This window comes from Podarcis erhardii, assembly GCF_964252035.2.
Source record: "Podarcis erhardii genome assembly, chromosome: 1".
Lineage (NCBI taxonomy): Eukaryota > Metazoa > Chordata > Lepidosauria > Squamata > Lacertidae > Podarcis > Podarcis erhardii.
Genome location: NC_138497.1, coordinates 23,739,244 through 23,756,549, shown reverse-complemented (window position 1 = coordinate 23,756,549; position 17,306 = coordinate 23,739,244). Strand labels below are relative to the sequence as shown.

The 17,306-nt window shown below is 42.2% G+C and overlaps 1 protein-coding gene across 3 annotated transcripts in view; it reads right to left on the bottom strand.

Annotated features, from left to right (window-relative positions):
* The window catches only part of TTC7B (tetratricopeptide repeat domain 7B), a 99,737-nt gene extending 97,513 nt beyond the window's left edge, over window positions 1-2,224 (bottom strand). Inside the window, exon 1 of one of the 3 annotated variants that reach the window (XM_081859546.1) lies at window positions 2,043-2,224. In XM_081859546.1, the coding sequence (XP_081715672.1) occupies window positions 2,043-2,163 (121 nt within the window). In that variant the 5' untranslated portion in view covers window positions 2,164-2,224. The remainder of the gene's footprint in view (window positions 1-2,042) is intronic. The other 2 variants (XM_081859547.1, XM_081859548.1) reach the window with 2 other exon arrangements.
* Window positions 2,225-17,306: the final 15,082 nt, after the last annotated feature.

Genomic DNA, 17,306 nt, shown 5'->3' with positions numbered 1-17,306 from the left:
TGCATGACCAATATTGGACCAAATCTTTTTAGATTATTCAAATTCCCAATTCCAGTACCCTGCTTACAGAAAGAAAGACCATTTTACGCCATAGCTCAATGCATCAGAATCCCATCAAGGGGTGTTCAGTATTGTATTCTGTTTCCACTGGGACATGGGTGGTGTTGTGGTCTTAATCACTGAGCCTCTTGGGCTTGCCGATCGGATGGTCAGTGGTTCGAATCCGCACAACAGTGGTGAGCTCCTGTTGCTTTGTCCCAGCTTCTGCCAACCTAGCAGTTCAAAAGCACACCAGTGCAAGTGGATAAATAGGTATCGCTGTGGTGGGAATGTAAACAGTGTTTCCGTGTACTCTAGCACTCATCACGGTCCTCTGTATGCCAGAAGCGGTTTAGTGATGCTGGCCACATGACCCTGAAAGCTGTCTGTGGACAAACGCTGGCTCCCTCGGCCTGAAACGAGATGAGCGCTCCATCCCACAGTCGCCTTTGACTGAACTTAACCATCCAGGGGTCCTTTACCTTAACCTTATGGTTCCACTTTTTATTAGTTAAAGCAAACATTACCCAACACATGAAAGAGGAACAGGTTTACCATTGTTTCCTCATGTTAAAACAACTCATAACTTTCTTTTCGTAGGCCCTGGCAGTACAACCTGATAGGAGTTTTTGGTTGTTGTTTTTAGGTATTGCTTCCCCCCTACTCTTCAATGCATGTATTCCTATTCTAGGGTTCATAAATGTCTGCGTCTATATAATTTTATTGCTCCTCAGTATGAACATTGTCAGATTATCAATATTAGTTATATCAATATTGGTGATACTATGAGATCAATTTTTCAAACAGGGAAACCATTTAGAGGGCCAGTCAAAATGAGCAGATCCAGCCACAAATTCTCTGTGTGGGGAGTACTGAAATTATGGAAATAGAAACTAAGGCATGAGTAAACCTTGGTTTCTATGGAGCTGAACAAATAATGAGCCCAGGTTAACACATGACGCTAAAACAAACCATGGTTTAGCTCCTGGTATTGCAGCAGTACCAAAACCAGGGGAGGAGTGAAGTGGCTGTGATTTCCTCCCAGCACACTTGCTCACTTATGCTATTGTTACTTGCCAAGCAAGCCACAGATTCTCAGGCCTCCCTGGAAGTCCTTTTTGCTAATGTCAAATTATGGAGGCACTAATTCTGGTTAAGTGGCAGGAAACTCTACCTGCAAGCTTAAAAAGCTTTAGCCAGAAGTCCTTAGACCTCTATTAGATAAAATCACACGGGTGCACGCTATTTCAGCACCATCGTCAAAGACCTGAAGGCATAAATACTTATACGCAACTCCTCGCATGCATGAAAGAAACAAAACGGAAGCATTAGAGCATCTGACCAAAAAAACACACAAAAAAACCAGAAGCATCAGTTCACACCCTAACGCTGCTCTTCGAGGCTTAAATTTGAGGCTGGCCTAACACCACAAAATTAACCGCAGGAAACTCCCTGCCAGTTTTCAACCCAAGATACTTCAGACTTTATGCCAGGGGACGATATTAAAGGAGAGAGAGAGATACCTGAGAGCATGCACAGACTACCGACATCACTCTGCAGCATCAACATGCAAAAACACAAGACACCTCAGGGGGCAGGGTACCACCCACAGCCTCGGGGAAGGGGTCGTAGAAGTGCCCCCCCCGCTCAATTGAGCACCCAGAGCCTCCTCTGTGGGGAAGGGCAGAACGCCGACGCCGTCCCCTCCGACCTGGGAGCCTCTGCCCTCAGGGGCGCTCCTGTGGCCCGGCGGCGGAGGGCCGCATTCTGCACATGCCCAGAGGCTCCCCTCTTGTTGTTGTGCAGCCGAAGGCGGGCTACCCGCTGCCACGCGAGGGCACCCATCCCCTGACGCACCGCGGCTGCCTACTCGGGGGGAAGCTCTGCCTCCACCGCCCCTGCGCCTTCCACCCTCGCCGGAGGAGGAGCAGGTGGGTCGGGGGGGGGTCCGGCCCCGCGGCTTCCCTTCCCCCCGCCGCCCCCCCCCCCCCGCAGGGCCGCACCGTTCGCGATGAGCTTGGCCGAGAGCTGCTTGACGAGCTCGGGGATCCTCTCCCACTGGCACTCGGAGCGGCACCTCTCGATCTCGGTCTCCAGCCGCGAACCCCCTTTCTTGGTGGCCATGGCGGCAGGGGGAGGCTGGGCGGCCCCCGGGCGCCGCGGGGGCCGGCCAAGGGTGGGGGCAGGGGGCGCGGCGGCGGCGGCAGCAGCAGCAGCAGCGGCGGGCGCCTTTTCGGCGGCGGAACGAGCCCGGCTGCGGCCCCGGAACGGGAACCGGAGGGGGAGCCGAGCGCCGCTCGCTGCAGCGCCACCTGCCGGGCGCTCGGAGGAACGAGGCGGGGGCGGCGCGGGCGGAGGAGGAAGAGGAGGAGGAGCGGCTCCTTGGGCGGGAAAAACGGGACGGGCGGGAGGAGAGCTCAGTCGCCAGAGCGGCTCGCCGTGCTCGGCTCCTTCTTCCTTCAGGACTGGGGGAGGCAACTAATATTGACCATCTGACGGTGTTCATATTGAGAAGGAATAAAATTATATAGACGCAGACATTTATAAGCTCTAGAATAGGAATACATGCCTTGAAGAGTTGTAGGGGGAAAGCAATACCTACAAACAAACAAACAACAACCAACAACAACAACAACAACAACAACAGGATGCCTCGGTTCAGTACATATCCTCCAGCATTTCTCAGATGGATGAATGAATGGTTTATTATTACTGCTAAACAGCCAGCATAGCATTTCTCAGATGAAAATAGGAACATCTTATTCTATTATATATTGTATTATTGAGTGCTTCTTTTCTTAAAAAAATGATTAGGGGTACTCTCATTTTCCTACTCATTGAAATACTGCCCTTCAGTGAGGCCATACTTAGATTCACAAAATGTGAATCGTAGCAAAGAAAAAGCACTGATTAATAATAATACCCCACCCATCTGACTGGGTTGCCCCAGCCCCTCTGAGTGCCTTCCAACATATGTAAAAACATAATTAAACATTAAACAACTTCCCTATGCAGGGGTGTCTTCTAAAGGTTATATAGCTGCTTATCTCCTTGGTTCAGGGGGTTGCCTAACTCCATACCCTCCCAACATTTCTCCGATGAAAATAGGGACATCCTAAGGAAAAGCGGGACATTCCGGGATGAAATCAGAAACCGGGACGGCTTCTGTAAATCCGGGAACTGTCCCTGGAAAATAGGGGCACCTGGAGGGTTTGTAATGATCACGTGTCTTCCCTTCCTTCTCACGTTACTCTCATTTCCCCCCCAGAGGCGTAGCTGGGGGGAGTTGAGCCAGCTGGTTGCAGCATCTGAACAAGAGCTTCTCTGGCCAGCTTAAAAGGCTGAAGGCGCAAGCCTCAAAGCACCCACCAGAACTGCCCTCGCCCGCTTGTGGCCATGACCCTCACCCTTATTGGCTGTTGCTGACGCGAGTTGTCCTGCTTTGAAAGGTGGCTTGCTGGAGAAGGCTGCAGTGCGGTAGCCACTGACCTGAGGTCACAGGGACTTACTTAGAAATCATAGAATTATAGAGTTGGAAGGGACCCCAAGGGTCATCTAATCCAACCCCCTGCAATGCAGAAATATCAGCTAAAGTATCCATGGCAGATGGTCATCCAGCCTCTGCTTAAAACCTCAAAAGGAGAAGAGTCCACAACCTCCTGAGGGAGACTGTTCCCCTGTTGAACAGCTCTTACTGTCAGAAAGTTCTTCCTGATCTCCTTTCTTGCAACTTGAATCCATTGATTTGGGTCCTACTCTCCAGAGCAGGAGAAAAGAAGCTTGCTCCATCTTCCATGTGGACGCCCTTAAGATATTGGAAGATGGTTATCATATCTCCTCTCAGTTTCCTCTTTTTCAGGCTAAACATACCCAGCTCCCTCAACCGTTCCTCATAAGGCTTGATTCCAGACCCTTGATCATCTTGGTTGCCCTCCTCGGTACATGTTTTACCGTAACTTGTCAACATCCTCCTTAAATTGTGGTGCCCAGAATTGGACACAGTATACCATATAGGGTAGATACACATGCTACCTACAGTGGTGTTGCATTAAGGAGAATTCTGGCCTTTACAAACCCAATTTTGAATTGGACTGGTATTTAAAAACAAAAACTTGAATGACAAACACTCTGAACTGGTGCTAGCCACAAAACCCCATGCAATGGAAGGGGACAGTTATCGTGTCAGGTCATAGTCATGCTGTGGCAGAAACAGAGTCCATAAGGTAAAGATTGTACTTCTGGCATAAAACTAATTTTGTTTGCTTGTTTATATATAAACACAATATCCAGGCAATGCCTTCATGGTGGTAAAAAATAGTAACAAAGCATCCAAAATCTGCTGCTGAGGCCTGCATGAGAGTGCCTGGCCACCAAGCTAGATGACCTTAAGAGAACAAATGCATGGAGGAGAGAGCTATCAGAGGCTATTAACCATCATGTCTATGCTCTGTCTCCACAGCTGGAGGCAGCAATGCTTCTGAATAGGAGTTGCTGGAAACCCAGGAGAGGGGAGTGCTCTGGTGCTTGAATCCTGCTTTTGGGTTTCCCACAGCCATCTGGTTGGCCACCAAAGGATATTGGACTAGATAGGCTATTGGCCTGATTTAGGTGGCTCTGCTTATGTTCTATTTTGTTTTTAACCACAAGGGCATGTTCCCAAGTCCTGGGCAATGTGAGCATGCAAGGGCAGGAGGTTACCCTGTCCCTTTAATGGTTATGTATATAAGGATTTCCAACAAATGTAGGGTATTTTTTAATACAAAGAAAGCCCCTTTGTATTCCACATTGAGCTACTTTGCCAGAAGGAAGTGGTTGAGAAATATATACTGTACCTAATAAGTTCTTAGTAAGGACGTGGGTGGCGCTGTGGGTTAAACCACAGAGCCTAGGACTTGCTGATCAGAAGGTTGGCGGTTCGAATCCCCGTGATGGGGTGAGCTCCCATTGCTCGGTCCCAGCTCCCTGCCAACCTAGCAGTTTGAAAGCACATCAAAAGTGCAAGTAGGTAAATAGGTACCGCTTTGGCGGAAGGGTAAATGGCATTTCCGTGCGCTGCTCTGGTTCGCCAGAAGCGGCTTAGTCATGCTGGCCACATGACCCGGAAGCTGTATGCCGGCTCCCTTGGCCAATAAAGCGAGATGAGCACCGCAACCCCAGAGTCAGTCACGACTGGACCTGATGGTCAGGGGTCCCTTTACCTTACCTAAGTTCTTAGAAAGTCTAGCACAGGCATAGGCAAACTTGGCCCTCCAGATGTTTTGGGACTGCAACTCCAATCATTCCTAACTAACAGGACCAGTGGTCAGGGATGATGGAAATTGTAGTCTCAAAACATCTGGAGGGCCGAGTTTGCCTATGCCTGGTCTAGCAGAAGTCTAGTTCAAAAGCAACGATCAGTAATAGGGTGGAGGGTTCTACCCATTCTCCGAAGAAAGGAAGCATTTAAGAGAGGCATCACTTTTCTGCAACACTACCCTACTCTACAGTTCACACTGAAATTGGGATCCAAAGCTGCAAAATCATGTGTGTATACATATCTCTCAAAGACTGCCCTGTGCATGCACAATTGCCTTGATGTTGTGTTCTGTCTGCTGTCTTCTAGTCCCTGCAAAAGGAAAATGAAAGAGCCACTCGTGATAAACAAATATTACTGCAATGATCCCTCTGCTTGTCGTATGGATTTAGTTGTGTACAGACATCCAGAGTGGACAACCCGTGGCCCTTCAGATGGTTGTCTCCAGCTGCCTCAGGCAGCGTAGTTAATGGTGAGGGGTGAGGGGAGCTGAAGTCTAGTAATATATGGAGAGCCACAAGCTCCCCAGCCCTGGGGTATGTAGTACAGATGTGTAAAGCTGCTCAGATTGCATGTGTGTTGCACCAAAATCCCACTTCTGTGTAGAATGCAAATGAATAAAAGTTCAAATCAGAAGTGTATCCATTCAAAACCAGAAGCCACTGAAAATAAGGAAGCCAGTGGCGTAGCGTGGGTTGTCAGCACCCGGGGCAAGGCAAGTAATTTGCGCCCCCTAACCCGGTAGGGGCAGAGAGCTGCAAGTGTGAGCGCCCCCCCCAGATGTTGCGCCCGGTGCAGCCGGCCCCCCTGCACCCCCCACGCTACGCCACTGAAGGAAGCATAGCTATATTAGCAGTAAGCACCCCATGTGCAACGGATCGTGCTCTCTTGTGTTTAGGATTGCAGTCTTACCAACTGATGTTCCTTGCATTTTCTTGGGCTGTGAAAAATATTTGTCCTGTGGTGTGTGTGTGTGTGTGTGTGTGTGTGTGTTGCTACAGGATTTGGGGCGGTGTCATCTGGATGATATCTATGCTCAAACCAGTTCCCCTGTTAATGACTTTATGGTTAACTCTTTAAGATACTGATGAGGTCAGCTAAAGAGATGGGTTGCGATGTGATGGTGCTTTCTAGGAGCTGGTAGGCATTTCCCAACCCACCTCATCTGACTATATCCCACTGTCATCCTAGGAAAGAGAAGCTGGGGGGAAGGGCAAAACCTCTCTAGTGTGTGGGATCCAAAGCTATGTTTGTGGGCCTTCCCTGGAAACCTATTCAGGAGACAAGATCTGTTGGGATGCTGTGAGTCCTCTCATTCTATGCTCAGTTAGTATATATGTGTAAATAAAAGCATTTATCTTAAAGAAACCATAGTCTCCATTGACCCGCCATCCTAGGAAACCAAACCCTAGGTTAGAGCTGGAACCACTGGAGACTGGGTTACTAAATTTACACAGAAGATGAAATGGTTAAATCGGCTATGATAAAGTGGGCACAGGACATTGGGTATAATATTATGTTTGAGGACTAGGAGAAGTTATGGACTACTGGGCTGAATTTCACTGCATGTAATGCTTTGAAAGAAAATGTAATGAAAATGATATATAGATGGTACATGACCCCAGTCAAACTTGCAAAAATATACCACTTGTCTGATAATAAGTGTTGGAAATGTAAGGAAAATGAAGGAACGTTCTTTCACCTTTGGTGGACTTGCCCCAAAGTGAAGGCTTTCTGGGAAATGATATATAATGAGCTGAAAAAGGTATTTAAGTATACCTTCCTTAAGAAACCAGAGGCCTTCCTTTTGGGTATTGTTGGCCAAGGGGTGTTAAAGAAGGATCGAACATTTTTTATGTATGCAACAACAGCAGCAAGGATACTCGTTGCCAAGCATTGGAAAACTCAAGATATACCCACACTGGAAGAATGGCAGATGCAACTGATAGACTATATGGAACTGGCCGAGATGATGGGCAGAATCCGAGACCTGGGAGAGGAGACGGTGGAAGAAGACTGGAAAAAATTTAAGATTTATTTGCAAAAATATTGTAAATTGTATGAATGTTAAGCAGGATGCTTGATCATAAACAATTTGGCACCATCGGAACAGATGAAGTGAATTATGAAGATAAGTTAAATTTACGAAAAAATCAATTTTTATTTTTTTTTAGATAACTATTAGGCTAAGCTTACTATTTTAATAGAATGAAATGAACATATCTAAAATTTAAGATATAACATTGGAAAACTAGATTGTAAGGTGGGGACGAGGTGATAAATTTGCTGGATTAATTTTTATAAATTTGGAACGCAGGAGCGGGAGATGTGAGGAAGTCCAAAGAGGATAAGAAAATATGTTATAAAATGTGATATTTTTGTATGTTTTGTTTTGTGTGTTGTAACAAAAAAACCTTTAATAAATATTATATATTAAAAAAAAATTACACAGATGATGAGGTAGGCTTAAGCCCATTAAGAGGGTAGTTTATGAACTTATGAAATTGGTGATCCTCTATACATAGTGAGACAACAATCCTTCCGACTCTTGGGAGCGAGCGTACATTTGTAGTATTAACATTTCCACGATTCTTTCCAGGGCCGGCCCACCCAAGAGTCAAGGTGAGGCAGTTGCCTCAGGTGGCAGGATGCATAGGGGCAGCAGATCCCAATGTATGTATTCCCTCTCTGTTCCTGTTTAGATATTCACTCACCCCTTTCCCTGGTGGGGAAAGAAGGTACCATTTTGCGGTTCACCTCAGATGCCAAAAGGTCTTGGGCTGGCCCTGACCTTTCCCTATTTATATATTCCTCAGGTCACAGAAGACATTGTGCATGTACGAGGGTGTGTGTGTATGGCTCAAACACTCTGTGTAGAGGATCTTCCTCGTTATGCCTGTGAACTTGGCCCCAAAGTATCATGCTGAATATTTACAGAGGTATGTACAGCCCCAAGATCACCTGTAAAAATTGGATATTACCTGTGCTACGACTGAAGATAATATTTTTTAGCCAGTACGTTAAATAGAGCAAGCACTCTGAAACACTTTTACTGTCGTTCTCTTCGCAGAAGATGTACAGCAAGCTGCTATCTAAAGCAAACATTTGTAACTGGCTGCTTACCAAGGTGAAGTTATAGCCTTTCTGAGCACTAGGTCAGTTCAAAACAAAACACATTCCAGATTGTTAGTGGGAAAAAAATTCAATCTTTAAAGAAGAGGTAATACGTATAATATTGGGGGGGGGGGACACACACAAAAAGATGCTTCAGGTCCAAAAGCTTTCCCCAAAAGAAAGATTTTGAGACTTAAGAAAACAGAATACAACGCAGTACATGGATAAGAAATGAGAAGCACCATTATGCTGCTGTATGAGAAGCATAATTCTGATTTCAACAAAACTGTAATAAAAATACAAGAGATTGAGCTTGGGGGGAGGGGGAAGTGCAGGTGAGAAGTAGCCTTTAGTTGGTTAAGACTGGACTTAAACAACAACAAAAATCACCCATAAGAGATTTAAAGGAATTTTTAAACAAAATTACTAATTGCATGGTGTAGAGCAGTATTCTTCACTTTTCAGACCCAGGACGCACTTTTCACCTCTAAATTTGGGGACCCATTTCTTAATCCTTTTCCATATGTGTACATGGTGGTAGTGCTCCTGTTGCTACCCACCTTGGATCAGCCTGTGACTCACTAGTGCATGGGTAGGCAAACTAAGGCCCGGGGGCCGGATCCGGCCCAATCATCTTCTAAATCTGGTCTGGGAATCAGAGTGTTTTTACATGAGCAGAATGTGTGCTTTTATTTAAAATGCATCTCTGGGTTATTTGTGGGGCCTGCCTGGTGTTTTTACATGAGTAGAATGTGTGCTTTTATTTAAAATGCATTTGTGGGGCATAGGAATTCATTCACCCCCCCAAAAAAAAATATAGTCCAGCCCCCCACAAGGTCTGAGGGACAGTGGACCAGCCCCCTGCTGAAAAGGTTTGCTGACCCCTGTACTAGTGGGTCCTAACCCAAAAGCCGAAAGCCAATGGTATGGAGCTTGTTTTCATCTTCTTCAGCTGCAGTCATAAATAAGAAGCAAAAAAAAGTCTCCTGGCACCTAAAGACCAACAGAAGTTACCCCTAATGAAATAGATCCTCAAACGCCTTTGAATGCCAGCCCCTTTGCCAATACATAGCAAACACACATCAAAAACTGCAGCACAGGGAAAAGAAGCTGTGGCAGGGAGTGGAAGAGTTAAAAACTCCTTTCCAGCATGACATCACCCTTCTTATTATACTCTAGTTCTTCAGCCAAGACACAAATTTCTAGACTTAAGTCTCCACCCACTATCAATGTATTGCCAAGGAACGGTCTGAGGGGCAGACCACAATGTTGGTTTCACTCAGTGGTATATCGCTGATGAAACCGCTTTGCTCCCGAGTCCCTCTGCTAGCAGCACAACTTCATCCAGAGGGACTCAGAAATGCAGCACCAGCGATATACCGTTGAGTGAAACAGACATGGCGGTCTGCCCTCCTATGGCGCAGAGGGAGAATCAAGCTCCAATAGTAGAGGAGTGGATACACCTTTTTCTTCCCTCTGCATCTTTAAATTGCTCAGTTGAGGACCACCCAGTTGCCGCTCCCTTCAGCCAAGCATTTAGCCCAGTCTGGCACTGGCTTGCCCAAGCCGGCAGCGGGGTGGGGACTCCGCAAAACCGCCTCCACCATGTGAGTGACCACGGTGCCTCAGGATCAGCTGGGGTGGGGGGAGGCTTCTTCTACGGCACAGGTGAGCAAAACCTGATGCTGCAGAGGTCTTGGGGCTAGCCCAGCTGGGGTTGGGGGAGCCCTCCTGCCCTCCAGCTGAGCAGCAGCCTGGGCCAGCTGCCTTGGTCCTAGCCTGCAAGGCACTGGGGTGAAAGGGCCCTAGCTCCAGCAGTGATGAAAATCTAACATTTTCCACCCCCAACATCTGGTTCTTAGTTTTAGAAGTGTAAAAAACACTAGTATTTCAGCAAAGTGTACACTACAAAGAATACACTGTTGATAAATAAACAAATGAACTGATGACACATGTAGTACTTTGTACACAGACAAGTTTATTCTTTGAGGGTAGAACAAATATATTTGAACATATGCAGAGTTATGAAATTGTAATAAGCCCTTACTGCTTTTAAAATTTAAATCCACACATAAAACATTTCAGCAAACTTCAAGACTTTTTTTTTTTGACAAATGCAAGTTTCAACTTTGTTGCTTTTTGAAGTTGATACAACTCATTCAAGACTTGCCAAATAAAGGGAGACCAAATTAAAGACATGTAAAAAGCATGCATCTTTGTTAACATTTACACAAATACTTGTCAACACTGACAATTAAAAGTAAATAATATAAAATCCCTTAATTTGTGTACAGTATTTAGAAACTGGTGAATGGCAGTATCGACTGTAACAGTAATAAAGCATCCAAGATAGATTAACACAGCTTAATGTGTGATATATATGTAACCCTGGGGATTGGGATGCTGGAGGAGGAAAAACGCATAATTTTTTCTTTCATCAAAATAATTCTAAAGGAGCCTATGTTCCACTGTACACAATAAGTTAGCAAGTTCTAGCCCAGCTAGAATGAAACAATCCCAACATTTTAAAACTACTGTTAATTGTTTGCATATAAACCATATAAATATTACACTTTGGGAAGATGTCTGAATAAAAGCCTTTATTGTATATATTATATTTGCATGAAAAAAAGAAAAAACCTATTATATATCTAATAAGAACCTGTAAATTAATAATTAAAATTAAAATTCTATCATGGTACAAAGTTTGCATATTTAAAAAAAGATATTCTATGGATAGATATGTTTCTATCATAGTTCCCAAAATGTTATATATTAACAACTTCACAAATAGAAAGAGATAACGTACGAAGGAAATATACATTTAAAATATCAGTAGAGTGTTAAAGTTTACAAAACAAGCAGGTTCTTTGTGAAAACCACAAAGATCTTGCTTATTTGATCTACAGTTAAATGTTTAAAAATAGTTATCTCCTTAAGCAAAGCAAAACCTTGTGCTTCACAATGCAATCTTCTGTCAACAGCTTCCAGCTTACTCAGTACTTCAGATGCACCTTGTTCTATTTTCTTCCCTTTTCCAATATATAGTCACATCCATCAGTTGTACCCACAGTAGCCCCAGCATATGAGAAATTAGTCTCAAGTTTAACACACACCATTAAACACACTTACAGTGCAACCCTAGCCATGCCTACTCAGAAGTAAATCCTACTGAACTCAATGGGGCTTTCTAGTAGGTAATTTAGATTAGGATTGCAGACTTCTATAATAGTACTTATATGCTGCTTTTCAGGGCAAAGCCCTCCCAAGGCAGCTTACAAAATATAATTAAGACCGTAAAACAAATGTTCAAGATACAAATAAAGCAATCCAATTACAAAAGCTAAAAACAGGAGTGGTTTAAAGCAGTCAGATGCCCTACTCAGAATCACATAGAAGACTAGTGGAATGCACTTGCTGAATTACCAGAACTCCCATACGCCCCTTTCCTGATGCGACAGAGCATTCATAAAGTTACATGAGCACAGCTGATCATTTTGAAAGGCCAACAGCAAAGGGAAAAATTATTCTTATACCCTGATCCTAGAAACTATCCAACCATGATGATCAAATAGGTCTTCATGCCAAAGCTGCTTTTGTACTCAAAATGAGCAAAGTTGGTTATGGGGAGGAAGCAGCCTGACAATCCCTTTTCCATGTTTCCACAGCATTTTATCGAATTAGGATAAATGGATTTCTTCCTCAATTTAAGGCAGGCATATATAGATGTCTATGCATGCTAGTCATCTGCCAAGCAGGCGAATCATGGGTCTACCAACTCAGTCCAGGTTCCCATTTCCTCCAGATTATTGGTGCTAGAGGTGTCCATGTTTTTTTTAGTTGCTTCACCTTGGCTTCAGACCTTTACAGTCAAGGATTAATTCAGGTGCCTCTTATTCAAGCTAATCTGCTACATAATTCAAGCTAATCTGCTACATAAGGAGTACAATCCTGTCACTGGATCAGGGTGTGGGGAGGATCCACACTGATTTCTATACAAAATAAAAAAATTCCTTCCAGTAGCACCTTAAAGACCAACTAAGTTAGTTCTTGGTATGAGCTTTCGTGTGCATGCACACTTCTTCAGATACACATGCATGCACTTCTTCAGATACACGTGCATGCACACGAAAGCTCATACCAAGAACTAACTTAGTTGGTCTTTAAGGTGCTACTGGAAGGAATTTTTTTATTTTGTTTTGACTATGGCAGACCAACACGGCTACCTATCTGTAACTGATTTCTATGTTACACGTGTACTTTGACTCTACATATGTTTTAATAGGAGATAAGAAAATCGTTCATTTACAGAAAAACCCTACTGTTTATCCTACACTGCTTCATTATATTTACCACAATACACTAGGAAATGTGTTGTGGGTTTCAACTGTACATTATACTTAAATACAGATACAATAAATAATACACTATCTCCTAGAACAACACAAATAGCATTTGTTAATAAAGGATATTTGGAGAACTCTGACTAATGTTGTGGTAACTATTAGGGAGTTATATCCAAGTGCTTTCAGAAAGAAAGGAGTAACAACGTAAAGGAAAGGAAATAAAATTGTTAAGAAACCCATTCATTTTAGAATAAAGAGGGGGGAATTATATTCAAGAGTACACACCAAAATTGTGCCTCATGTTACAAATGTAAAAATAAGTTATTTAGAAGTGTCATTATTCTTGGGTGTAACCTTTAAAAATGAAATGTCATAATTTAAGAGACAAGCTCTCTCTCTTATAGTATTAGTTTTCCTTTCAATTCTTATTTTTCTGATTTACCAAATCTATAAAATCTTTAAAATCTATAAAACCGTTATGGAACACTATTTACCCTGATCTGCTACACAAGCCAAGTAGGTGAACTGTAGCACATACAGTACTCTGAAGAACGTACCAGTACAAAACTCTGGAGTTGCTAGGAGCATAAGACAAGCCAATGGTCCAAAGACGTGCCTTTCGGATCAGGCCAATGGCCCATCTAGTCCAAAGTCCTGTTCCTAGTGGCCAACCAAATGCCTCTGGGAAGCCTGCAAGCTGGACACAAGCACAACAGCACTCTGCCCACCTTCACTTCCCAGCAACTGGTATTCATATTGCCTCTGACAGTGGAGGCAGCATGGCTAGTAGCCACTGATACAGCACTGTATTCCATGGATTTGTCTAACCTGCTCTTAAAGCCATCCAAATTAATTACAGTCAAAATGATGTTTGTGATAGTATCTCAGGAACATACTTATCTCTTATGCTGGTCGTTGGTTAGGGGATATCACTCCCCCCCCCCCCAGCAGTTAGCATTTCCATTGTCACTGCAAGTGTTTTGAGGAAGGGGGTTGTACAAGCATCATAAGCATCTAAAGGTGTGCTTATAACATCACTGGAAATGTGAAAAATCAATCTCCCAATTATTCTGGGAGAACTTGTACTGATTTTTTTTTTTTTAATGTGCTGGATATATCCCCTTCTATTGTGCAAAGCAAACTTTCTTCCACCACAAAAATAAATATGCTGCAATCAGTTGCAGCTCTCTCGAGACATGGCTTTTTCATCCTTCCCATTCATTCTACCACTTTAAAATGGCTGAGGCTTCCTCAAGCGATTTCTAAGTGCTCCACCCTGTTTACGCCACCACCCTCACTGTTCCGAAGAGTCTACCAATCCCATGGAGAAGGTTTGGCCAAACATGCAGTGTCACCCATAAAGGGATGCAGGACAGATGACACGGAATGTGCTATTGGGCTAGTCTGAAGAGGAGTGGCAGTTGTAAGAAGAATTTATATAAATATAAAATATAAAACTGGAGAGACCAATCAATCAAAAAGATTTATTGGCTTTAAAAACAAAAGCACTTTTAAAGCACTAATTATTCCTAAACTTCTAGAAATATCCCAATGAACATTTAACGTACTTTTTATCCATCTATCCATCTTTCAGTTCATGCCTTTTGCATAAGCCTAAAACAGCATATAAGATCTGGCTATGCTGTTTCTAAATATTTGTCATAATTAAGAACTTTATTTAGAAATGTTAGGGACTAATTAGTGCATATCTTTAACATCTAGCAAACAATATGCGTACATATTTTGACAATAGAAAAGGACAGAAAATTCACAGCAAGTTGAACAAACATGCTTAAAATGGAGCTAACTGGATTACAAATAAGGGTGTCGGAATTTTATTATGTCACCTAACACATCAACCTTTTGTGGCAAACTCTTCTATATTAGTGCCACAATTGACTAGAAAGGGGTTTTTTCCAACTCGGTTTAAATAATCTCTAGTAGCAGGACTGGAAAAGAGCCTTGCCTTAGATCCTGGAGATATACTACTGCCATTCAGACTGCACTGGGCTGGATGGACTAAGTCAATAAAAAAGGAGATGGAAGTAAATAAAGCCTATTGTTTTGATTTTAGTTCAACTGAATTAAACATTCAATTGACTATGCAGGATTATGGATAACACAATCCTATGTATATTTACTCAGCAATGAATCCCACAGAGTTCAAGGGAGCTTACTCCCAGTTAACCATGTAAAGGATTTTAGCATAAAAACATTAACTAGTGAAGGACACAAAACCAATTAAGGGGAACAAGCTTTGCACACAGATAACTATCATAACAATTCTGTTTCATGCCACAAATCAACATCATCTTCTCTTTTGTAGCAATATAAGCCTTAAGATAAACACAACAGAAAATTATATATTTAGCCATACCAGTATCTGTGTGTTTACATTGCTTACTCTAGTAGAAAAGAAACCCTGATTAATTATATAAAATTTGGGGTTTACATTTTATCCTTGTTTGGTTTATCAGGTAGGATCCAGATTTGCCCAGAAGAGAATTCTCCCAAAGGCAGATGGAAAATTTCATTTATTTTCCCTTTTCCTTGCAACGCCCCCGCCCTGCCTGGTTCCTCAAAATCACATCTTCCCTGCTTCCTCCATGTAATAGTGTATATGGATTGTTTTTATGTATACCTGATACAAATCTTTTCTCTGTAAATATATTATAACATTTTTTCTTGAAATGAAAACAAAGAAAAACAAAGGTTTCTAGCTTCACTGGAGGAGTTACTAAAATAATATTGCACCAACCTTACTGGTGTCCTGGAGAATCAATTAAGAAATTAGTCAGAGAAGGGAGTCATCCACAGCCCTGTCCCCAGTTCTATTGCACTGCGGACAGGAAACAATATCCATTTGCCTGAAAGACTGAACACTAAACAGGATCAAGCCATAAGAAATTATTTGCTTCACGCTTTTAGTATTTTTTTCCTATCAACTTGAAGTAATAACATTTTATTAAACTAATTAATTGTCCGATGCAAGTAACAATACCATAAAAGCATTTATGGCAACACAACTGCATCTGTACCACTTAATCTCTAATCACTATTATTATACTACTTTCTCTACTTAGCATATTATACCTATTTCAAAATGTAACCAATAAAATTATATAGTGTACACATTCAAAATTTTGAAAACATATCTATTTGAATAAAAACATAATCAAAGTTGTGCTCTGCACCCACTTATGCTTTTATCAGATAAAATCCGCTCCCAAGAGTACAAAAATGTTCACGATCTTTCTTGATAGCTGCCTGTGCAAGAGAACAATGGAAATACAAACTCCCCTTTTTCCTGAGAAATTAAATCATTATTTCACTCTGCACATTTTATGAAGTCCTACCAAATATCAATGAAACTATTCTAATATAAAACACCATTTATTTGGATTTCTCCAAAAGGGACTAGATTTTTTTAAATAATTATTTTAAACTATATATAAATTTAAACTAGGGCTCATCGCATTGCAATTTAATCTGCTGAACCACTAGGATTTTATTTTAAAAGTACACATTTTAATCAATCTTAAAAGTGAAATGGAAAATCAAAAGAAGTATAGCAAAACATTTCTGTTTAATTTACTGAACACTAAAACAGCTTTCATCTATTAATTGGTACTTTTTGCATAATCATGACGCATTGATTTATTACAGAGAAAATGTTCCATTGTATAGGTCAATACAATGGGGGGTGTGGGGAGGGAAGGTCATATTCTCAAAGAAAGATTCAGCAAGTGAATCCAAACTAAATGCTGGCATAGTACTGAACAGCTTAACTTAAACTACTACTTTAAGTTATTTGTGCTATCATCACATAAAACTTTAAAATATAAAGATCTGGATAATGTAAACAATAGTTTTCATATTTTCCATCAGCTTAGAAACTCTGTGGCAATTTATCTCAAAGGATTCAATTAAGAGCACAATCCTATGCATATTTACTCAGAATTAGGTCCCACTGAATTCAGTGGGGCTTACTTCCAAATAAGTATGCAAAAGACTACAGCCTAAGTAATTCATATAAATAAACTGTGAGAACCTATCAGACTCAAAGATGTGCCACTTCTTTAGCACCAGGGCCATACTGGAAACTTGTAAGTCTTCCAGCTTATCTGCCTTAAAAATGAAAAAAGAAAGAAAGAAAAGCAGTACAAGCTTCTGTCCTGTCCATGTTTGAATATATAGACTGCAGGCATAATTTAAATTCCTAAACACAGTGTGGAAGCCAAGGCACATCTGGTGAACAAGCTGTGTTAATTCTGTGCTGTATGGATCTTGGAATTAACAACTCCAAATGTGAACAAACTCAGATTAGGATGTCAAATGATTAAGTCACTTAAGCCACCTCAAGGGACAAAATAATTATGGTTGCAATTATATGATCTTTGCTAGTCAGTTAAGCTTCACTGAACTCAGCAGCTTGTGCTTTTAAGTAAGCATGCATTAACAAACATGCAAAAGATCACATTGCTCATCTGTTGCTAGATTACAAGCCTTCTAGT